Below are 25,297 nucleotides of genomic sequence, written 5' to 3'. Positions count from 1 at the left end.
AGAAGGAAGGGGACAAAAAAAATCACTCTTCTGTCATTACCACTCTGCAGAAGGAAGAGAAAGAAGGGACACATTTTGTCTCCTTCACTCTCCCCACTGCAACCTCCTAACCATGTGGCTATAAGTTCATGCCAGTTTCGTGGACTCCACAATAAACTTTTCTGTGATCAGAAAGGACTATTGGGGGAGGGAAAGATCTGTGATCTCTGTGTCTGTGGAATTCCATCCTGTTTACTTTCTGTTCTACACAGTCTGACTCAGTTTTTGTAGTATATTATGCTAATCCCCAGGGCTCATTTAGAGGGGGAACGCCATTCCGGTAGTTCCCCCAAGTCAGGTGGCTTCCCCCGCCCACCTGACTTTAAAATATTTTGTCCATTTAGGCCTCGATTGGGGCTAAAACAGCCTGGATCTGGTTGGTGACGTGCGGGGGAAGCATCCCCCGCCCAGCACCAACAGGGCCCTGGCCTTTTCGGCCCCAATCCGGGTGGCAACAGGCCTAAAATGGCCATTTTGAACCCATTTTGGCCATTTTGAACCCGTTTAGGCCCGGATAAGGGCCGAAACGGACCGGATTGGGGCTGAAACAGGTGGAAAACGGCCATTGTTGGCCATTTGGGGCTGTTTTGGCCAGGATCAGGGCTGAAATGGCCGGGACCAGGTCAGTGCCAGACAGCTTCTCTCATCCGGCACTGACCCAGTCCTGGCCATTTTGGCTCCGATCCTGGCCAAAACGGGTCAAAAATGGCCATTTTGGCCATGTTTCTGCCTAGATCCGGGCCAAAACGGCCCGGATCAGGTCGGTGCCAGACGGGGGAAGCTTCCCCCATCCGGCACTGATGTGATCCCGGCTGTTTTGGCCCAGATAAGGGCCGAAATGGGCCCAAAATGGCAATTGTTGGCCATTTCGGCCTGGATTGGGGCTGAAATAGCCAGGAGCGGGTTGGTGCCAGGCCCCACCCAGCATGGACATGGTCTTGGCCGTTTCGTCCCCAATCCTGGCTGAAACAGGCCCAAAATGGTCATTTTTGGTGGATTTCAGCCCAGATTGGGGCCAAAGGGGCCTGGACCGGGTCAGTGCTGGGCAGGGAAGGGTTCCCCCGCTTGGCTCTGACCAGATTTGGTCCTTTTTGGCCCCAATCGTGGTCAAAATGGCCACTTTCGGCCATTTTCTGCCAGGATCGGGGCCAGAACTACTGGGATCTGGTCAGTGCCAGGTGGGCGAACCCTCCCCTGCCCAGCACTGATTTGGTCCAGGCTGTTTCGGCAATGATCTGGGCCCAAACGGGGCCCAAATAGCCTTTTTTGGCCATTTGGGCCCTTATTGGCCAGGATCAGGACCAAAACTGCCCAGATTGGGTTGGTGCCTGGTGGGGGACCCCTCCCCTGCCTGGCACCAACCCAATCTGGGCCGTTTTGGGCCTGATCCAGGCCAAAACGTGCTCTAAATGGCCATTTTGGGCCTGTTTTAGCCTAGATTGGGGGCAAAACGGCCCTGATCGGGCCACTGCCATGTGGGGGTACACTCCCCCATCTGGCAGCAGCTGAATCCTGGCCATTTTAGCCCAATCAAGGGGTGTGGCATATGTTAATGAGTTATGCTAATGAGTTCGTGCAGTTCTTTTTTTACGAAATGACCCCTGCTAATCCCAATAGCCTCAATCCATTCTTAGTGTGTTCTCTCAGAGACAACATGCACATTACTTGACAAGTAAGTTGCCAATGTTGGCAACTGTTTGGAAAGCATGAGATACCCAACCTCTGTCTCTGCAACCACCATCCCTGTTCCATGGTAGGGAAGTCCCTTAATTCAACCCCCTCCCATTAATAGTTCTGTTGAAGAAAAAACTTGATCAATATACATAAAGGAATTCTTTGTGCAGTTTACAGAGATGCTTTTTCACGATAAAGTACATTGCTTGATTTGAAAAACACAACGGAAATGATAAATTTTACATAAGCTTTTGAACTACATGAAACATACCTCATGTCAGGTGAAAAATCAACTTGACAAGCATAGCCTGCCACCATATGGCCCTTGAAAATTTTCTTTTTATTGAGCCTGAACCTGTTCTGAGCTCCAAAAATCAAAATCTGATTGTCCATTGATTGGCAAGCCAGCCATTTTCCTGTTAAAGATAGGAATGCAGAAGTCAGCTTCCTTAAAATAAATTCCTGCAAGATTTTTACTGCTCTGACTCATTAATTTTTAGAATCACTAAATATTTTCACAGTGTATTGTATAGTATCCCCTAAAAGATGTCGAATGCAGCAGAATGTATAGGTTCTCTAGCATTGCTGGTTCAACTGTAATACAGAAACCAATTATAACTGTACAAAAGCTCAATCATTACCTGCAGTAACACTGAAGCAGAGGTGAACATACCACATAGAAAGAAATTAGGGTTAACAAAGAGAAGGAGGAAGGGGTAGTGAGGAAGGTTAATGATGGACTTTGGTAACATCAAGAGAGGATGAGGGAAACTAGGGCAGAGAAGGATGCTGCTGACAAAGCTAGCAGTCAGGGAGATTGACAAGAAGGTAGATAAAGATATATAGAAGAAATTACCAGGTTTCCTCAAATTTTGCTAGGCTTTGGCAGACAACCAAAGTGTGTGCTGGATCTTGGAGGAGGGGTATGGCCTTTTCTCTGACATCATCTTAATCTTTGAAGGTGGTGCAAGGATCTCCAGAATCAAGTGTAACTGTAGAGCCAAGCCAACTCTCTACTCCTACTCAGTGATCAATGTTGGAGGAGCAGGGACTCATTCTTGTCACTGGGAACCTGTTGGAGGTTCAGTATGAGGCCAGAGAAATTTCCATTCTTCTCCAAGAGCTTATTCTGACTTTGCCCTGAGTCTCAGAAAGATATTAAGCAATTTTACAAATTTTGATGAAAATTTAGAAGATCACATCACTCTTTCCTGGTCTCTGGACAAGGGTAGAGGCTAGTATATTAAAAACAAACGCCCTTTTGAACAGCAAGCACACTTGTGGGTCTTTATCAATTACACATATTACAGTAGGAAGGGGACTACATGTCTCTGACAGTATGTGAAATGGAAACTATCCACCTGTCTTGCCATATTTCGAATTTGAATATGGAACTTCCAGATGTAAAATATAAAGCATTAAGGACGTGTACATTATAGAAAAAGAATGGCTTAGCAAGGTACATGGGCTGGCCTACCATTTGGAGACAAAGTCACTGCAGGCATTGAGTGCATACTTGGTTCTGCTATGTACTTGAAATCTACTGGAATGTCCCTGCAAAAGAAGAGATGTATACGAATGACAAACACTGCAAACATCATTGAACCAACTGTGCTGCTGTTAAAACAAAACTAATGGTAGACAGTACCATGTCTAGATGACAGAGCTACAGCATGAGAGCCCAAATATATTTGGGCCAGTATCTGAACGTTTAACTCGGTCTTAGTTCACAAGCATTTCATTTAAACTCCCCCCCCACGCCTTATGTTTCAATATACAGTCTAGACAATCCTGAATGTTGTTCATGTCACTGACAACAGTCTAGACAATCCTGAATGTTGTTCATGCCACTGACATGTCCTTGAATAGTTTTTTAACCAGCTCTCAACTAATTCAGAAGTCCTGGAAGTTCCTGGCCATTCTCCAGCCTTTCCCCTGCTTCTTTCAGCTGCTACCATGAAGTTAGTATTTGCCAGACAGCTTTCCCACCTCATTATTGCTACAAAGGGGGAGGTGAGAATGTGAAGAGCTGGTAAGGAAGAAGAGAGAAAGAGAAGGATGCAAAGGGCAGGAACCATCATTAGGAATGGTTGGTCTGTGACCTACTTTCAGAAGCTTCATGACCCACTTTTGGTTCCCAATCCACAGGCTGGGAAACACTGGCATAGACATATCAGCTTGCAATTTTCCCTCAAGTATTGGGTATATTTGCAATTTTGCATATAGAAAATTCAGGTTTTTTATAACTTTTAAATTCTGTAAATATGTCAAATATTGCAATTTTATATGCTAAGTTATAAATGATGCATTTTAATGTTATTAAAGCAGTATAGGGCAGTAAATATTGCATATATTTCAATTTCCACCCAAATTTACCTAGGAAAAGATTTCCCCACCCGTTGCTTCAAAATTTCTGGATTGGAGTAACTAAATAAGACTGAACAGTAAGTCTTTTCTCAAATGTCTCAACTGCTTCTGTCTACTGTATTGAGATGAGCCTTGCATACAATTCTTTGCTACCTGTTTCAACCAGTCTTTTGGCTCTTGCAGACTTCTTCCCTGGTTGCACTCTTACCACCATTAATGGGCAAATGATCTCCTACTTCATCCCTAGCCTGTCACATCTGGAAATCTCGCTATCATCTCAGAAGAAGGCTCTGAAGCTCCATAAATAAAATCCAGGCATTACCAAGAACAAACCATGTGATGTCAGACTTGGGGGAAAGCTCTTCTGATGTATGCGTACCAGAATTTGCTCAATATTGTGGCATCATTTTCTTAATTTTTCCACATCATCTAGTTTTAGGTTTTAGTTTGTGCTATGCACACATGAGAAATAGTTTTCACTGTATTATGTCCTGACATGTTCAGAAAAAGGTGAAATTCAATGCAATTTTGTTGTGGCTTCTTCAAGTTCAATACAGGTATCATATACATTTCATTCAATACAGCTCTGATTCAGGCCCTGTTTATTTGTTACTTTGTGTGGGAGAAAAAAAATCTCAACCCAGCCTCAGTCTTGGGTGTACAAAGTTCCCTGCAAATGATAAGTGAATCATGGTATAGACCAGTTATTTGGTTAGGCGGATAGATATGTTCAAAATTAAAACAATACAGCCAGATTCACCTGTACACCCCACTGTGAGGACAAGAATGTGCACCTCTAAGTCTCAAACTTGGTCCAGGTTTAGCCCCGGAAAGCAGTGAATAAAAAAGACAGGATCCCATAGTCTGGAGAGTGTAATAGGCCACTCTGCCTAAACATACCAGAGAGATATTTCATATTCATTGTATGATAAACTTGAAGACTGAAAGTATAGGTTTGTTCAGACATTAATCATTCACAACAGTCTCCTCAACCAGGGGATCTCTAAATCTTCATTACCTGGCATATTATATAAAAACAAAGGTAAGAGAAATCTTGTGTTCAAAGAAATTATAATAATTTTATTTATTTATTTATTTATTTATTTATTTATTTTATTCAACGTATACCCCGCCCTTCCTGCAAGCAGGCTCAGGACAGCTTCCAACAAAATATACTGTTAAAATACAATAATGAGGTCTTGAGGTTCAGATGTCATCTTCTAGATAGGTAGCAACCAACAGGCCACTTCATTTTTTTTTTAAACAGGCCACTTCTTAAAGATCATTAAAAACATTGTTATGCTGGCTTGTCTAAAAATACAGAACAATTTCATTATCTAATATCAACATTTTTAGCCCAGTAGAGGCCAATTCAATTTTGTGAAAGTTTTAAATATTGTAATAGAAGCATAGTTACAAACAGAATCATAGTTAATACAAGAACAAAAACTCTAGATGGGGGATGGCTAGCCCCAAGCAGAAGAGATCTTAAAAGATTTCCACATGTTCGAATGCCTCTGCAAAAGCATGGAGATTTTCTATTGAAATTTTCATTCATTCTGTGATATTGCTCAAGGCAGTCATTTTGGCTGACTAGTGCTTTAGATACTCTTGATAATTATGATTGCTGGCACAGAATATTGGCTTGATGTTCTTACTAGCTTCAGTGGGTGGCATTGAAGACTTAACAATGCAGAAAACATTCATTATGCAGCTACATTAACCTCTATAATATTTACATATATCAAATTAACATCAAATTGGATGGAGTATAAACGTTCTCATGAAGGTTAATTGCCCCTTAATTTTGTTCATATAACCATGCAATCATATAATCAAACTATTTCCAGTTCTTCGGCCTATTTCAAGACCTGAGACTTTTAAAGGATTATTCCACTTTTAAAATGTCAAGAATCTGCAATGCTTACAATCCTGTTCACTTATTATGCCCCCACCCCAAATTCAATTGATTTTTCATTTTCTACTTTATGTACAGCCTTCATTTACTGTTAAACAGAATCCTACCTACCCTTAGCAAATACATACATGACTTCATTTTACAGGCTGTGATACTTATGGAGAAAACACCTCCCCCAAAGTAAATCTGTATCGGTAGCATGCTTAATTGATTCCTTTTTGTTACAAAAACATCCTGTTCTGATTTGCTTTCCAAGAACATCATTCCAATGATATCACAATACTATTACTGTAATTTCTGTATGTCATTTGTTCCTCATCCTACAGCAAGAGTTCACATATTAAACAGAGGTTATTCACTGGGTTTGATGAGCCAGCAGGTGGTGCTCTTTCCTCAATACCTGACCAAACACAACTAAGATGGTTCCAATTTTTTCGAAGAGATCCAACTACTGGAAGTATATGTTTATTCCTACATCAGCGCTGGAGGTGAAAGTAGCTTGATTTTTTTGTGCCTTGGCACTCACTGTTGACTGATCCCATTATATGGGCTTACTCCAATGTTCCCACTCTTGCTAGATTTCATCTTAGGGCTGGTACAGATGTAGTAATAGTGGTAATAGAAGCTCCCTTTCACTTCCCACTGTGGCTGAGGCATTACAGATCTGATGACCGTCAGCTCTGGTTATCAGCTTACCCCAATCCAGACCACCTAACATCAAATCCATCACCCAGTCAGGATACAAGTGTGAGTATGTACACATATTTGGTTGAATTTGTGTAGGGGAGGGGAATATACAATGTGATCTAGTGACTCATATCTTAAATTAAATACTTAATGGCTACATCTTCACTAGTTTCTAAGGCACAAATAAAGCCAAGAAACCATCCAATGCACATTTGTTTGACAAACTTGCAAGACAGCAGTCCAAATCAAATTTTTGTATATAAACTGATGTCAATTTGCAGCCAACTTATGGCAACTCCATAGGGTTCTCAAGGCAAGAAAGAGACGAACTGAGGTGGTTTGCCATTGTCTGCCTCTGTGTAGCGACCGTGGACTTCTTTAGTGATTTCCTTTGCAAGTTTCAAAAGCTGCCAAGACTGGGCTAGCCTGGTCCTTCCAGGTTAGGACAAAAACCAAGTTTACCTGAATGTTATCATGAACACAGTGAGGAGGTACAAGAGCAATACATTCCACTATCCCAATTTAAACTGGGCAATTTTATCCTTCCTCCCATTCAACCAGTATCACGTACAGAGTTCCACTTACCATTCCCAGACTCTTAAACTCTTGTCATCAGATGTACTGACAAATCGTCTGTTCTCATCCACAAACACAATGGTGTTGACAGCACCCAAATGCCTATCATATTCCTGTACAATTTCTCCGCTCCGAATATCCCACTGCAAGATAAGTAGAACAATACAGCCCCATGTATTCCTTACACAACAGTAACTAACCTGCATTGCTTTGTAAATTGTCTGGAACAGAAGAACAAGTATTTCTTCTGAGCACAAATTTCTAATGTTAAAAAGCAGCTCTTAGAGAAAGTAGCCTACTCATTATTTTAAGTGTTGAGAAGGCATTCTAGTTAAATGGCAAACTAATCTACTTGTCATCATCTTTACATCATTTATAAAATGAAATGCCTGACTTACTTGAACAATTTTCTTATCTGACATTCCCGCCACAAAAAGGTTTTGTTTGTCTTCATCGGGATTGAACTTGACACAGTAAGGAACCTTCCTGTTGGTGAACCTTGAAATACACTGTCCTAAAGAGAAGGACAAATCACTGACTGGAAAGCCATTCAACACTTCAGCTTTGCAGAGCTATTTTCCTGTTACAGCTGTTTACTATGGAACCCTGCGCTGAGGTTTTGCAGAATTATGTGACAAGATAAAAGCTCACAAATAAAAATAATTTCCTCACTAAAAAGTACTTTTCATTATTTTATGATGTTTTGGGGGGAGTCCATGGCCACATCCAACAAACACAAGTGCAGACTGAAACCAACTGATCTGCTCCAGAAATTAGTTTTTCTGTTCCCCGTGAGACTTTTTTAAAAAATGCTCTGCAGCTCCAGTGACCTAAGGTTGGAGCTACCAAACACACCAGGATTCCTACATTTGGATGTAACAACCAACCAGATTTCAAAAGCCAGGATGGAACTCTGGTTAAGAGTGGTCTGTGATCATCCTACTGAACAAAGTGTGGGATGGCCAGCATTCAGATGTAACACTAAACTAGTCAGCCAGTTTCACTGAAACAGCATGGAAAATAGATAAAAGCATGGCTATTGTGGACAACATTGAAAAAGACTGACACCATTCATTAACAGTACTGCTACTGGTAAAGATGAAGCAGCAAGAGAAGTGGGGAGTTGAAGGAGACAATGGGGATGGGACTACAAAACCTTGCACAATTTGACAGAACTACTTATCTGTACTACAACTGTAGACAGAGGAGCTATGGCTGCATGACACAACGTGGCTAAACTATGGTAGTGGTTCCCAGACTTTTTGGTATGCTGACCCAAAAGTCCAAATTTGCTTTGTATAGTAATCCATCCAGGGCTGGCCCAGGAGACTGAGAAAGTGCTTTTTTGGGATGGGAGGCACAGTTCTGAGATGTGGAAAGATGGCAGGGTTGGTAAAGAGGTGGGTGGCAAGCGGCTCAGTGAAATACATTTCCCTCAGCATGTAGAGGGCAGTGAGGCACTGCAGGCGGCTGGGCAAAAGGTTGTGATGCTGAAAGAGCAGCACCAAGACAAAGCCTATGCTCACACATATCCCTCTTTCTCTCCTTCTCTTGCTTTTCCATGAGCTGAACAGCTCCCTTTCCCTCACTTCTTCTAGCTACTACCATGTTACTAGTTGCCAGACATCTCCCCCCCTCCCCCATACACATTATTGTCACAAAGGGTGAGGTGAATATGTGAGAAGATGGCAAGGAAGAAGAGGAGAGAAAGAGAAGGTTGCAAAGGGCAGGAGCCACTATTAGGGATGGTTGGCCTCCAACCCACTTTCAGAGGGTTCACAACCCACTTTTGGCTCCCCATCCACAGGGTGGGAAACACGGAAACATGGTACTCATTAGAAACCTACTCATTTCTTCCTACTCCCACGAGGTGCTTATGGTACTTCCTCTAAAGTCCTGGACAGAATTTAATTATTGGAAAATGCAAACAGCTACAGTATTTAGGATGCACCAATCCCTACATTTATTCCCTCCGCACTCTGGATATCCAATAAAGGAGTCACAAAATTGACTCAATCCATGTCACAGAAATACTGATTTTTGTGCGTTTCTGTTTTGTGTTGTACTGTAGTAGAAGGAACTGCAGCCATGGGATTGGGCAGTACACTATAGTTCTATGAGTGCAAAGACATTCCTGCTAGCAGAGGTGAGGTGCAATTTTCACTAATTCCCATCGCCCATTTCAGATCAACACTCAGTGCTGTTCCAAAGGACTTTCTGAACCTGAAACACAGCATTTTGTGAGTGGGCTACAGTGAGAAGTCTGAGTGACAAAAGTTATGTTCCACTATTGTAGCTCTGAAAGGGGGAAAAGTGATCAAAACAGCTACATAGCAGGGGCAGAAGCTTACTTTTAATTGCTTGGAGAGTGATTGTCACTCCCGAGTCACCTTCTGCTCACCCCTGATCTATAAGATATCCATAGCTATTATTTTTTGTTTACAAAAAAGAGATGAATATACATTTACCTGTTTCAGTATCCCAGAGTTTAAGATACCGGTCATATGCAGCACTGAGAAACTGGCTCCCAGCATTGTTGAAACATATATCTCGAACAGCTTTACTGTGCCCTACAGAATAAAATAGAAGTACAAGAAGAAAAGTGGAAGCATATTATCTGTGGCCTGTAATACTATGAAGCCCAAGGTACATTCTGGAAAGGGGAAGTGAGGGATGGATTCATGGACAGCACTAACCATTTGTTCAAAGATGATAACCCAGTTCCTCAACCCAGCACTGGGAGCATCACACGTATCACTTTTGTGCACATGAAGCTCTTGATTCAGCACTGGATGTGCATATGGAGGCTAAAAAATTTGCTCATTAAGGGAAACTCTAAAAATATAACTGTGAAGAAATGCTATAGAAGTTCTATTTTGAGCAGCAGTTTTTCCACTTTGCGGGTTCTTTGTGTCCCAGAAATTTGAGGTGAAAGGGCACTTCCACAACTGCTTAATGTGCCTTCATTTATTCTATAGCTGAAGAAGGGTTTCCACTTCAAAAGGAGGCACCGCTGCTGGGATGGGGGAGAGGGCGGTAACAAAGACAGCAAAGTAGTTCACACATCTAAAAATATCTCATTTCTGCCTTCCAATACCCTTGGTTATAAGAAAGAAAAATTTCCCTTTTTTTTTCCACAGCAGAAATTCAAGAAGATGAAATCTAGAGTTGGAAGGGTTGCTTATGCTTCTTAATACCCAATATATGAACTGAGGTTCAGATCAGTCAGGAAGCTGGGTAGGATTGCTAAACATCTCCTTAGACAATGTTCTGGCACTAAACTTTTTGTAGAGGCAGAAAACCCTATGGCTAAAAGGTAGAAACAGCCCTCCCCACAACACATACTCAGGAAAAAGTTGTTGCTATCAATCTCCCCCCTCACTGTTTCAGCTCAATTCTTATTTCATGGCAACAAAATCATGCATTATAGTAGCAAATCTGGCTTAACAGAGTTAGATAATACAATTAAAGAATGACATTACTGTTCTATAGATAAGTCATAATTTACAATAGAAATGTTGTCACCAATAGTAATGTTACTCAAATTTTTAAACTTTTTTGAGTATGGACTCTGAATGAATTATATAGTACACTAACATGATACTCTGATGGATAGCTTTGAAGGCTGAGAGAAATTATGTAATTTATCAATGAAATACAGCTCCCATTTAAACACACTAACATCACATTGTTTCCCCTCAGACACAAGTGTGTTTATCTGGTACTGCACTGTAACACATTGGTCTGAATTTCATAGGTACACATGACTTCCAGTTACCCTCAGTCCTTACTCATATATAACACCCATGATTTCTAGATGACTCACCTGAGCCACAAATTTAAGTTTGGTCCCATTGCTAAATGAAATAAACCAACTAACACTTGAAGCAAATAAAATGTATGTCTATTAGAAGTCATTAAAATAATTTTAAAAGGATGTTACCTATGAAAGTTCGTAAGCATCTTCGCTCACCATATACTTCCCAGAGCTGAGAAAAAACAAACAAAAATGATTAGTAGCAAAGTTTTATTAACAGTCAAATAACTGTCTAGTTGTAGAAACAATTAAGGGGGTTAATTTCAAACAAATCTATATTCAGAGGCAGATATTTACCATACAGTATCTATATTTGACGCAACAACATTACAAGCTAATACAGAACCAAACCACCTTACTCTTCCTACCCAGTGCCTGAGAACCACACATTAATATATGGAAATTTAACGGCCGTAAAAACTCTCTCCATTCATAAACTTTAAGAAACTAGGTTTCAGTTCTTAAGTGTATCAGAAACAGTATGGGATGCAAGATGTTATACCAAGATAATGTATTTTTTTTACTTTATTTATACCCCAACTTTCTTTCCAATGGGGACCCAAAGTGGCTTATATCATTCCTCCATTTTACCTTTGTAACAATCCTGTGAGGTAGATTAGGCTTAGAGTGTGATTGGCCCAAGGTCACCCAGCAAACTTCTATGGCAGAGCAGGGATTTGAACCTGGGTCTCCCAGATGTTAATGTGACACTCTAACCACTATCTGTATCCAGATACACTATCTGTATCTGTATCCAGTCTCTGTATCAGGCATCTGACGAAGAGAACTTGATTCTCGAAAGCTTATGCTAAAATAAAATTGGTTAGTCTTAAAGGTGCTACTGGACTCTTTTTGGTTTTGCTACCACAGACTAACACGGCTAACTTCTCTGCATCTAACCACTATAATACACACACTCTCAAAAAGAGAACTGATAGATTCACAGAAGAGTAAAGTTTCAGAGGTGTATTTTGGGAGTTGTGCATAAACAACAGGCAGAAGTACAGAAGGGTATACAGGGAGGTTTGCTGTCATTTCTTCTGCATATTTCCCATTATCTTCCAACTGCATGCAACCTCAGATAATTCCCACACGATTTGAGAATCTGAGTCCTGAGTATTTCAAAGCAGGTTGGTCAAGATATCTTACTTGGATCAATCAACCCTATTGCTAGGGGCAGTGAAGCAGGTGAATACCCTTCCATTTTGCCACATACATAAAGCAGTATGAGTTGGTCACTCTGCACAAAGGCACATCTACACAATGGCCTCCCGACGTGAGATATACTTCTCCCTCAAAAAGAAGGAGTGGATAGATTACACAGCTTGCAATCAGGCATATGGGCCTTTGCACAAAGCATCTATCTCATATGTCACTTTAGGTGCACTATGGAAAGGAAGAGTGTATTGGTGCTTGGGTAAACCCTCTTCTATACTAGGACCCTTTCCCATGGACATACTGATGGCAGATACCATTTGAAGACACCTTTACTAAAATTAGCAAAATGGAAGAGTGGGAAAGAACTTTAAATATGACTTCTATAACACTAGATAAAGGATGGAACCCAGAGATCTGTTCACTAACGGAGGTATTTCTGTCAAGCAGAAGGAACCTTCCACAGATGCAACATGCTCAGAGCATCTGAGGAAGGCTCTTTCTCTTGGGAGGAAAATCGCTGTGCTAGCAGAGCAAATCCTACAGATCTAACCGCAAATCCTCAAGAGAGAGTTTGCATATATATGGGGGTGGGGGGAGGGGATAGATTTATTTTCACTGCATCCTTACTTTTTAAACAACTTTCAGAGATTGATATACAGAAGAGGAACTTCTGTTGTTGTAACTGTTTTATGCTTATATTTGACTGGGTAGGATCCTAAAATTAACAAATGAGCTGCTATATTTGATTAATAACAAACCAAAAAGCCAACTGTAAAAAACAAGGAACCTTTCCAGGATAACCGTAGACATCATTCCAGCACAACACAAAGCCAACAACTGCACTTGCCTCAAAAGAAATGAGAAGTATATCCAAAGAGTAACGTGATTTCTGTTAACGGTGACTGCATTATTCCAGGGGAGCTTACCTTAATTTTGCAGTCCATTGAACAAGACAGCAACAGGTGGCCAGAAAGAGGAAACAACCTGACAGCACTGACACCCTTTAAAATTAAAAAAGTGAATGTGAGCAGAGTAACTATAACATTTCCAATTTCCAACATGTTCATAAGACAAATTAATCATTAGCAGATGTCTGCCAATTCTTCTAAAAAAATTCATCTTGGATACACAGCCACAACTGCTATAGCTTAATTCAGATGTGGCATAGATGTGGCATATTGAAACTATAAACAGGAATATAACAAACTTGGGAGAACACTCTATGGCTTAAAAGTGACTACATGATCATCCTTTTATGGGGCTGAACTCTCTTTCCACTAGTGTTTTTATACTATGTTAGCTTTTATTCTGCTTTTAAAGAGCAGGCACAAGAGGCACCTCTAGGATAATTTGCCTCAAAGAACATCCAGGGAGGGTTGGGGATACCTACCAAGCAGGTACTCCAAATCTAACTGATCAGACACTACTCCAGAATTCTGTGACTTTGTCAGTGGCTTTGGGTTAGCTCTATTCCAACAGACTGAAAGTAAGAATTTTATACTAATACACATTTCACAATTGGTCCAAAACTGCCACTATAACATGTACTGAGGAATACTGTTCCTGAAAAAGATCATTATATCATAACAGTGTCTTGGCACTCACCACAGAATTTCTCAAGAGTATCCTAAGAAAGTCTTAAAGAAAACTTTGCAACTTAAAAAATGGCAAGAATAGACTTTTGATTCTATAAACTGTATAGAGAGTGTCTCCCCAGCAAATGCATTACTGTGTAAGAATGATGAAACACCTACCATCTTAGCTAGTTCAGTTACCTAACAGAAACTCAAGTCAGTGTATTATATCTAATACATAAAATACCTAAGGATTAAATATTAGGTGATTCAAGCGGTAGTGCCATGGGTTAAAATACTTATTAAATGAGGGACAAAACTCAAATCCCGGTGAAGGATATTTTTTGTTTACTTAAGTCATACAATGGAAAAAGAATGATGGCCTACATAGGCTGTGAAATTAAATACACAAAGTTCTGGATATAGCAAAATGTTTTCACACATTATTAGCAGACTCACACTAGTGTGTAGCTAATGGCACCAGGACACCAGTAAGTGTGTAGTTACCTTGAGAACTATTCCAGTAAAAAATCCAGGGGCTATAATAAATTATATATATATACAAATCTTATGATAACATGAAAAGCCTAAATAAACACCACAGGCTTTGTGTATGGATTACCCTTGTAGACTTACAGTGCAATCCTAAGAAGAATCAAAAAGAGTCCAGCAGCACCTTTAAGACTAACCAATTTTATTGTAGCGTAAGCTTTCGAGAATCACAGTTCTCTTTGTCAGATGCAGAACTGTGATTCTCGAAAGCTTATGCTACAATAAAATTGGTTAGTCTTAAAGGTGCTGTTGGACTCTTTTTGATTTTGCTACTACAGACTAACACGGCTAACTCCTCTGGATCCTAAGACGAGTTACCCCAGTCTAAGCTCATTGGGCTTAGACTGGAGTAACTCTTCTTACGACTGCACTATTAGTGTTTGAACCAAGGCCAATAGCTTTAAGAGCAACTTATATCAAGAAGCATTTACAACTGTAGCAAGATAAGATAAAACTTGTTCAATGCACCTGTTCTCATTTGGAAAACTTACTAAGATGGGGAAGTTTACAAACAGCAATAGTGCACAATAGGGGTGTGCACCGGAGAAAGCAGGACTTCAGATTTACCCAAAGCGGGAAAAAGATTCGGAATAACCCAAAACCTGAAGTGGCAAGCCGCTTCGGGTTTGGGTTATTGGAATCACTTTGATATGCTTCGTAATTATTTGGAGCATACCGAAGTAAGACCTCCACCTCCCCTCTGAGCCCCCCTTCCCCCAACCCCAACCCCATTTACCTTTCCTGAAGGCTGGAGCAGGCGCCTCCGCCGCTGCAGTCGTCAGAAGGGTGGCGGAGAAGGCCACAGGCGGTGCCTCCGTCATCCACGCCGCCGCTTTGGCCACTGCAGCAGCCAGCAGGGCGGCGGGGAAAGCTGCAGCCGGCACCTCTGCTGCCTGTGCCGCTGCTTCGGCCACCACGCTGGCCAGCAGAGCAGCAGGAAAGGCCGAAGCCAGCTCCCACGCCGCCACTTCCACCGCCACCAGGATGTCCAAGGTAAGTGGGGGTTGGTGGGAGGGAGCCCTTTAAAAAGGCCCCGAAGCTTCCCGAAGCAACACAAATCGATTTGGGAAGCTTTGTTTCGGTATTTTGAATCGGGCTCGGTTCAGGTTTTTTCCCCAAACCGAGAACCCGAAGCGCACACCCCTAGTGCACAACATCATGCAACATTATTACTAAAACCACAACAAAAAAGTTACAGCACTAACTAAATGGTCCCTCTTCCCAAATGTAATGAAACAATGTTGCAATTTGGGCAGGGACATGCACTGAAAGATTAGAAAATGTGTTAAGGGCTGGATCCATTATTCTAATAAAGGAACCAAGTTAGAAAGAGTACACATCATACACAAAACAGAGAAAACTTAGTTTTAACCATTGATTACCTTTGTATGCCCAGACCATACATGGATCTGTTTTTTGGGAAGGTAACATTTCTCAGGGGGCACAGCTGAACGCAGATTAACACCAACATCCTGAGGGACATGAAGGTAGGATCTCCCTTGGTAGTCATACATCTCTTTGACTGAGAAAGAAGTCGGACAAAAATGTAAAATTCTGCTAAGAATCTCTCCAAAATACTACAGTTTAAATACCAGACCATCTACACTGATCTCATTACTGGACCATTAAACTCTGACTAACAACTTTGCCACCATCCTCAAAGCAGTAACTTAAATCTCCATAGACCAAATATGGCTGGGAATGTGGGCTCATGCATAAAATATCCAGCTCTGTAGCAAAAAGTCTGCCACTCAGTCTGGCTTTGATTTGATTGCAATAAAAAAAACAACAGGCTGCATGCAAGGGAGGCTCTTTGCAGTGGGATTATGCATGCTGTCTTTGAGGATGGAATACCCCTCTGATGACAAGACTAACTAAACAACACAAGTTGATGACAACAACTAACTAAACAACAACATTTAACTGCAAATTTTATTTGTAAATGTTTTTATTTGTAACGTTTTTATGAAGGATGAGGGTGAGTGAGTGAGAGAAAAGTATGAGGAACTATGAAGTAGAAAAAAAATAATGATGTCTGGGCACGGAACAGCAAAGAAGCTCTTATTCATGATGAGAATTTCACTGAAATCAAAAGATGGTTATGATTTCAAGCTTTTATGGGCAACAATTTATTTTGTTACAATTTTTTACTGCTGAGAATCAGATCAGATTTATCTATAAGATCCAGAAGTGCACAGAAGTAAAAATCTGAGATGTTTAGTTTTATGTGGTAGAAATAACTACCCAAAGGAAGCTGTCATATTAAAATACTAGGAACTGACATTTGAAACAAATACATAAGCAAATGACATTTCCACAGTGTACCCAACAGTACAATCTGCCTACCATCCAAATTTAACTGCATCTTCAAATTATTTCCTATGTCACTAGAAACAAAAAAGTCAGGCTGTTTCTAAATCTTCCTTGTTGCCCCCATTTTTCTACATGGTATGGTGTAAGAATTACAAGCACAATCCACAATATTTTCCTTAACGATCAAATGTTTGAAAATAGATCAGGAAAATGCAACTGGACTGCTGAAGATGGCACTTACCATGTAAAATAGTCTTTTCTTCTCCAGGTTTATCATCTTCATGCTTGCCTTTCTTCTGCCTCTTTGCTGTTATTTCATCTAGTTCCCTCTGCTCTTCCTAAGTAGCCCAGATTTTAAGCTTTAGTATTTTTATTCTACAGACAAATCTAAAGTAGCATACTTCACTGAACTAACGTCTTAAAACTAACTTCTTTTGTTATCTCTAGAAAAAGTACCTTAAAGCAAATTTAAACACAGATTACCTTGGCAAACTATTAAGTCATTTTTGTACAAAGCAAGTCCTACACAATCACAGAGAGAACTAAGGAAACTAATTATCCACCCATATTTAACATCCACCATTACTTTAGCATAGTGCCTACCAACAGAACAAGTCAGGCTCAAAAACCTATTTTAATCTTGTCCTCTAGGAACAAGACCCAGTTCTTAATATCACCTTTTGCAGCAATAGGGTGTGCATAGAGATCTACCCACATACATTCACCCAAAGAGCAGTCAGCATATTCAGATTTCATAGTATGTAATGGGTGGAATGGGTCATGTTCTGAAATAGACAAGCAGTGGCATCAATGGCCACAGTGAATGTGCATTGCAGAATACACGTCAGCCAGATAAACATTGTTGACTCACCACAAAGACACTTTGGAGGGGGAAACTGGGAGCTTTACTTCTATACAGTGCCAAGGTCTGGACACAGTGATCACTGCTACATTGACTTGGCATGTGCATTCCCCAATACATACTCACTGTTCATAACTCACCGCCAAAATATCTCTTTACTAGAGATAATTCACCCACAAATTCACCAGGTTATATCACCAAGGGAAATCACTTGCTATCTCAGCATCAACTTCTCGCTCATACTATAAGGTTAACCCAGAACTTTTACAGAGACCCAAAATGATGAGATAAAGTGTAATCTGTAGATTCAAAAACATTATCTAAACTCGAAGATGATGTACAGAACATGTGCACAATGAGATTTTAGATTTGAACTCTTCATGTCCAAAACGTCCCAACGAATACAGTGGGACTTCTTTCCAAGAAAGCATGCATAGGATGGCCTCTTCATATGATTATGGTTATGTGTCCATGTGTGCGCACCACTTACCCACAAGAAACAAAATTGGGGGGGGGCTCAGTGGGCTGCAAAAGAGGGGGAAGCGGAGTTCTGTACTGCAGTGTCGATAAATGACTGAATATACATCAAATGATTTTTCTATTACGATTGAAAGGTATTGTTTTGTCATGACTTTGGGTTCAGACAATCTATTTCTGTGGATGAAGCTTTCCAGTGCACCTCCCACTGCATTGCTTGCATCCTGCCTCCATGAAAAATATGTTACAAAAATCCTACACTCATAATTGTTGGGGGACAGTCCAATGCACCATTCAGTGTCACTTAAGGGACTATTGCTGGAAGGAAATTCGGAACCCTCTTTGTAGATTTGAGAAGATTTAAGTGCCTCTTTGGATTCCAGCCTGAGTGCACTGAAGTGTTATCTCTATTAATACAACTATATTTAGAAGGCAAAAAACAAGCGATGCTCACTTCTGAAGGTTTGGCAACATCCTTTTCATCAACGTACTTTGCCCATGGTCCCAAGAAACCGTCAATATTTGATGCATCATTCTCTTTGAATTTCTTCCTTTTTTCTGTTTTCTTTTGTCCTGTTTCAAACACTGTTAGACCTATGAGGAGTAACAGAAAACTGTACTTACAGGCAACATTTAACTTTAAGAATCCAATATATTTTTAAAGAAATATTTGTAAATATCCAGAAAGAACAAAATCTCCAAAATCACAAATCTATTTTATTTAACCTTTAATAACAACATTCCAGCCTTAAACCTCTTGATGGTTGTGAGGCTGTCAAAAGGCTGTGAAAGATGGAAAGTCATCCAAGAAGTTATGGATATTTTCCCTCATGGAAAGATACATGTTCCTAAATGTCTTTGCCCTGGCTTGGATAGCCCAGGCAAGTCCAAACTTGGATGCTAAGCACGGTTAGCCTCGGTTAGTAACTGGATGGGAGATGGAAACCTCCAAAGAAGATCAGGGTTGCTATGCAGACAGGAAACGGTAAAACACCTCTGTTAAGTCTCTTGCTTTGAAAACCCCAGCAGGAAGCACACTCTGGATTTTGAATTAAAATCCCTGGATATTAGATCAAAAAATGGCAGCCACAATTTTCCTCCATCCAAACTGTAAATGGGATGCATACGGAAGAAGTAGGGTGTACTTTCACTCCCTAATATATGCACTCCACGGAGAGAGCATTTCTGTTTGCATTTATTCCCTTGCCATTGTTTTGAATAGTGAAGATTCAGGCAATTCCTTGCCCATTTCTGGTTGCAGGATCGATCTATCTCAACTCATACAGCAGCTCACTCTCACAATATATCCAGGGCACCCAATGCTTGTTCCGTATTATTCAGTTTCAAAAGAAATTTTGCCTGTGTTGAATGATAACCACAGAAGGTACTGGCATCTACAGAGCTATGGTAGCAGCCACTATTTCAGAGCCCTAAAAGTAGTTCCACTGAATCAGTTGTTTAGAAGCCCTTGACTGCTTAAACACTGCAAGGTAATATGTAGATTATAATTTAAACAACACACACTGTGTAATGTTTTACCATGTAAATAGTTTGTGTGTTTTAGTTCTGTGAATTAAGGCTTTGAATGTATGTTTACTGGGGTTAAAAATGCAGGACTTTAAAGAAAGAAAAAAGAGGTTTGGATGGGTGAGTGAAGCATGCTGTGATTGGATGGTAGCTGTATCCTAGGGGGCAGAGTGAACTGCAAGTTATAGAGAGGGTTCTGAGGGAAAGAGTTCAGTGCATTATTCAAGTGTTGTAGAGAGCTGTTCTGTGGAAAGAGGGAGAATGAGTGAAGTGCTGTAATATGAGGGAAAATAGTAAAGAGTCCAGTAGCGCGTTTAAGACTAACCAACTTTATTGTAACATAAGCTTTTGAGAACCAGTTCTCTTCGTCAAATGCTGCATCTGATGAAGAGAACTGTCTATTTTGCGACTACAGACTAATACGGCTAACTCCTCTGGAAATATGAGGGAAGTCTCTGTGTTCTGTCCTTTGTGAAAACGATTAGCTTAAGCAGCAACTGAGAGATCCAGTGTGTTGTAGTAGGTAGACTGTCAAAGTATGAGCTGGGAGATCCAGTTTTGAATTCCCAACTTGCTGGGTGACCTTGGACCAGTTACACACTCTCAGCCTAATCTCTCTTACAGGGTTGTTTGGGGATAAAATGGAGGAAAGGAGAATTATGTAAGCCGCCTTGGGTGCTCACTGGGGAGAAAGGTATGGCAGAAATAAAGGAAATAAATTTTTTAAATAGAAAAAAATAAAAATAAGTCTTGGTGACTAAGACCATTTAGAAACGTTTCAAGATCTGTATTTATCTTGAAATCACTGACCACTATGTTTACATACTTATAAATAAACTCTATTTTTAAGTAAAACATCTATTTCATCTAGCATAAAGGATCTCCTTTTACCTCACAGCCACCCCATGCACTTACTGTTGCCATTTTACCAAATATAACAAAGCCTTCCTCTATTACAAATTAAACAGGGAGATATAATGCTAGAGCCTTTGGTGGCAGCATTTAGGAACAATAAGGGAGACAGCATAAAACAAGCCATTTCAGAGCCTCACAGTGAGGTACCATTACAGATGTTATATACCGCAGGTCTCAGTAAGGGAGCAAAACACCACACTCCAGTTTCCTACCTTGATTTTTTTCAGCTTCCTCAACAGACCCAATATATTTAGTAGAAACCTCATAATTATCTACTGAGGGATCCAAAGCATATCCTGGAGAAGAAAGACAGTGCCACAAATTAATATTAAGGTTCTTCTTTTAATGATTAGTTTTATTTCCAATCTTCTCTCTGGGAAAAAACAGGATGCAGTATAGAACATTGCAATAAGAAGGAAAAGAAATTAGCAGAAATCAACTATTGCTGCATTTACGGGACAGCTTGTACAAAAGGACAAGCAGTAATTTCTGACAATTTTGCAGTCAGTCTACTGAAGGGAGCCAGTAAATACATTGATTGTATTTTCAGAATTACTGTACAAGCCCCGATTGATACTGAAATTAATGATGATAATGCACATTTTTGAAATGGAGTAGTTTAACAAGATGGCATTGGCTTAACAAATTTAGTTTCTGTTGAAAAGAGCAAGGGTACACAGAAAGAATACTGTCACTTTATAAAACAGATAATTACTTTTGCTAGTTCCCAGAATCTCTTCCTGAACTACTGCATTTGCACTTTTCTAGGCACAATAACAGTTATTTGTTTTTAGGTGACAGATATAAAAAAATCATGCCATCTCTATTTTATATCCTTTGCTCATAAAGTGTTCTGGAATCTCAAGGATATTACCATGGTGACTGAATGCTTGAGATGAAAATCTAAGTGGTGTAACTATTTGATGACTGAATAAAATGTACGATGTCACTCTACAGAAGAAGAAAGTATCCCCTTACAAATGTAAAAAAAATGAGAAAGATTACATCACAGCTGGTCATCAAGGGCCAGCATAGATGGAAGGGGCGTCTGGAAAGTACAAGAAGTTCAGAATACAGCAGCTGTATTGTTAATTGGGGTTGGATGCATGAACAATATCATGCCAATTTTACACTAACTTTATTGGCTGCTAGTTTGGCTACATTCATATGCTGAGATAAATCAGTTTAATAAGCCATGGTTTATTAAACTCTGTTTTAATGTGATGTCTGAATGCAGTCTTCCCAACAAACTCTAGTGGTTTGTTGGTGAATGCTCAAATGGAATTCTAACTCATGGTTGTTGTTTTTTTACTAACTTGGCTTGTTGTGAAATCTGAATGCAGACATTCCAATCTGTTCTGTAGCACTGCTCCTCTTATAGTGCAATCCTAAGATGAGTAACTCTTTTTAGGATTGCACTGTCGGTCTCCTATATACAGAAAAGACACACATACCAACATAATACTTTACAATTTCAGTAGCATTCTTGTCTTCTCTCCATGCACCTTCCCCCTACTAGCAATGACTCTCCAAGCAGAACTGTGCTTCAGAGACTAAGCTCTCCATGAAGAAAAATAAAGGCAGCAAACTGTCAAGGGTGGGGGGAAGGACCAAGCTTTATTTTGTTTGAGTTTAAAGGCGAGATATTCATTGAAGCAGCTCAACAGGGAAAGGGGGATGGAAACTAATGATCCTTAGCCACAAGCAGTCACAGTTTCCCTCCACCCAAACTGTAAATATGATATACTTCTTGGGCATTTGAATACATTGAATATATTAGAATATGCTACATAGTCAAATGCCCAAGAAGTGGACCACTGCTTTTTTGAGCTTTCACTGTAATGTTAATAATCAGGAAGCAGAACTGAGGTATGATAAGCTTCTACAATCTTTTAAAAAATTGACAGAGTTAACCAATATACCATTTTGGATGCAGTTTTTCAGTTCTATCTACATGCATTCCTAAACTTCTCTCTTCTTCACAACAATTTCATTCTCAAATAATAGTTGTTCAAATATCTGATAATACTTTAGGAGAAACTAACTCAATTTCTACAGAAGACATGATAGTGACCAATACTATTCTTAACCGAAAAATACTGCTCTCTAGTGGTATATGAGAATAGATTTGTGATTTTTTGGGTATAAATATGTTAATTCAGACAACAATAGAGGGCAAATAAAATTTTTGCTAGTTTTCAGAAGCAACAGCAATTTCAACGAGCTAAACCATACAGTGAGTTATGAAAACAAAACCCCAAAAAATTATTGCTAGGTACCAATACATCAATGTGGCAGCAACGAGTTATAGATAACTCTAGAATTTATCATTTCTATTTATATTACTGCATAGGAGAAACAGACTCAATCCATCAGGAAATGTGAACAGATTTAATAAGTGTTCTTGATCTTTTTTTTACAGCTGAAAGTAGAAGACAAGTCTTAAAAGCACTTCAGTCTAAGATAGATAAAAGTGTTGCCCTATTAACAAAATGAGCGTTGCACACTCACAGCGCCCAGTAGCTGTAAGAACAACTGGCACTGACAGAGATAAACAATCACCAACTGGGAACTGACAGAGATAAACAACCACCATAAACAACCACCACATTTCAGCTCAAAACACACAAATAAATACTCTCTGTAATACACTCACCAATTTAACATACCTGCTCTGTGCTATAAGCCTAACTCAACTTATGCTCTTATCCAGAGCTGCAATATCCGTACCTGAAGGGTAGTGTATCACTCCCCCCGCCCCTGCTTTTTAAGATGAGGTGGCTCATCCCCATCCCATCCAGTGGTGTTCCAAGGGCTCTGATTGGCTGGTCAGTCTCTGGGGCTTGCTTGAGGGCAGAATCCCCAAGATTAGTTCAGAGCCCTGGAGATCAAGGGAACTTTGCCACACACACCTCTTCTGGAACTCACTGCTTCAGGAGAGATTTTGTCAGGTCTCTCTCAAACAATGGGTTAAGTAAACACATACATGTAACAGCTTGTTTTGACATAATATATCACTATTTTAGCTAGTATGTTGATTTTTTCTAATTCTCACAAGACTTACTGTCTTTTAAATGATTTTTTCTCTGATATATCTGAGAAGGTTGCAAAGTTTTTACAACTTGCTATAAAGCTGTGCCAGGAGAAGCTTCAGAAATAACTGTTGATATTACTCAACTGTTTTATATTATTTTTGTTCTTGTTATTCTGTACTATCATATTTTGTTATATGCTGATCGAATCGACATAATACACAAAGAATCATGAAAATGTTGTGGCAGGCATCTTGACAAACTTGAAATAATTCCAGGTTAACCTGATGAATTCACAGGCTGCAAGTATATATTTTTAAACTATGTTTGTTACTGTAGAAAGTAACGCAAAGTGAATGTATTGTTTCAAATGGTTTACATTGTGTATTACATTAAAATGGGGTACAAATGAACCTTTGATGCTAAGAAGCCCTGTCTGGAGGAAAAGCATCAATTTCTCCCTTTGGTGCTTATATTGTTCACTTAGGTTCAGGTTCACCCAGTTAAATCCCAGTGTGGGGGAAACATAACCTTTGGGGAATGGAGTGCAAGCCAGCTGTACATTTCTTCTTACTATTCATTCCACATTTTATCTTTAATTGGTTTTACAGCTTATTTCCTGTAAATAAACCTTCCAACTGTGTGCTGTCTGTCCAGTCAAAATAGTTGTGGGAAAGGGTTTCCTAATTACCTCACTATCAAGTACCACATTATTAGGGTCACAAATAAAAGCCCTTTAGGTAATACAAAGCTACATGCTACCATCCAGTTAATAAAAAAATGTCTTTTTATTGATATTGTGGAGTCTGGAGTTGAAACAGCAGGCAAGGAGAGGCCAGAGTGCAGGGGAATAGGACAATATTCAGTCTAAAGAGTCTTTACCTCAGAGGTCTACTCCTTAGCCCTCCCCTCTTTCTCCTTTCTCCATCACATCAGGACTAAGCCACATTGTAGCTGCCTGATGCAAATAGCAGTTGCTCACATATAAACAAATGAAAGGCACCACTTGCCTATTCAGCACTTCCCTCCGGAGAACTGCCAAAAATCTGGCTCGTCAGCAGTGACATGGACTTTCTGGAAAAATCTGAATCAGAAAATTTTCAGGTTCAAATTTTAAAAATAATTTAAATATATCTAAATAAATAATTTAAATCTATTTAAATAATGTTAGCAACATTTAAATTATGCTAGCAAAAGAAGCTAGCATCTTGTGTTGCAGCACAACAGCCCTGACAACTATAAACAGACTATATTCATATATGTGCAGCAGAAACTTTTCCACAGAAAAATACAAAGTTTCTGCCTTGTATCACTGCTGGTCAGGTGTGCTTTCATTAACTATTTGCAAGACAGATGGCTGCTAATGCCATAGGATTATTTGAAGTTTACTATACTAAAGCAAATTTTATTCAAGTATGTAGAGCACTCTTAAACCTACTTTTACTCCAAGTGAGGTCTCTGCACAGTGAAATGGAGCCAATTTTCCAGTGGACTCTTCACAGATTCTTTTTAAGTAAGGCAGAAATGCCAATTTGGATGCATGTCAGAATCAATACAGGAGCTTATTTGTCCTCCCACTGTATTGATGCTGTCTCTGGGACTATTTGTTTAGCTGTTGCTCTCAAAACAAGTGATCATGAATGAAGCCACTGGGTGAGATTTAATCTTCAGGGGGAGCTGTGTTTTCTATAGTCAAGCTGCATTTGGTTCAGCATCTTTTCCTTATAAAAAGGCTCTGAACAATTCTTACTTTATACTGAGAATGTGAAAGAGATTCTTATCTTCTTTACTGATGGAAACTTCCAAACA

At 39.9% G+C, this 25,297-nt stretch overlaps 2 protein-coding genes across 2 annotated transcripts in view; one reads left to right on the top strand and one right to left on the bottom strand.

The window, feature by feature from the left end:
• METTL24 (methyltransferase like 24) overlaps positions 1-4,624 on the top strand; it is a 109,586-nt gene extending 104,962 nt beyond the window's left edge. The window contains exon 6 of the mRNA XM_055000929.1: positions 4,328-4,624. Within this exon, the coding sequence (XP_054856904.1) occupies positions 4,328-4,384 (57 nt within the window). The 3' untranslated portion in view covers positions 4,385-4,624. The remainder of the gene's footprint in view (positions 1-4,327) is intronic.
• The window catches only part of CDC40 (cell division cycle 40), a 67,126-nt gene that overhangs the window by 1,497 nt on the left and 40,332 nt on the right, over positions 1-25,297 (bottom strand). The window contains exons 4-14 of the mRNA XM_055000731.1: positions 20,669-20,752; positions 18,469-18,608; positions 16,917-17,013; positions 15,745-15,884; positions 13,163-13,237; positions 11,205-11,250; positions 9,730-9,831; positions 7,660-7,775; positions 7,271-7,404; positions 3,191-3,267; positions 1,985-2,129 (exon numbers count right to left, since the gene is read on the bottom strand). Coding sequence (XP_054856706.1) covers positions 1,985-2,129; positions 3,191-3,267; positions 7,271-7,404; positions 7,660-7,775; positions 9,730-9,831; positions 11,205-11,250; positions 13,163-13,237; positions 15,745-15,884; positions 16,917-17,013; positions 18,469-18,608; positions 20,669-20,752 — 1,156 coding nt within the window. The remainder of the gene's footprint in view (positions 1-1,984; positions 2,130-3,190; positions 3,268-7,270; positions 7,405-7,659; positions 7,776-9,729; positions 9,832-11,204; positions 11,251-13,162; positions 13,238-15,744; positions 15,885-16,916; positions 17,014-18,468; positions 18,609-20,668; positions 20,753-25,297) is intronic.

This window comes from Eublepharis macularius, chromosome 1 (genome assembly GCF_028583425.1).
Source record: "Eublepharis macularius isolate TG4126 chromosome 1, MPM_Emac_v1.0, whole genome shotgun sequence".
Taxonomy (NCBI): Eukaryota; Metazoa; Chordata; class Lepidosauria; order Squamata; family Eublepharidae; genus Eublepharis; species Eublepharis macularius.
The sequence above is the reverse complement of the archived record's forward strand: the minus strand, read 5'-3'. Positions and strand labels throughout refer to the sequence as shown.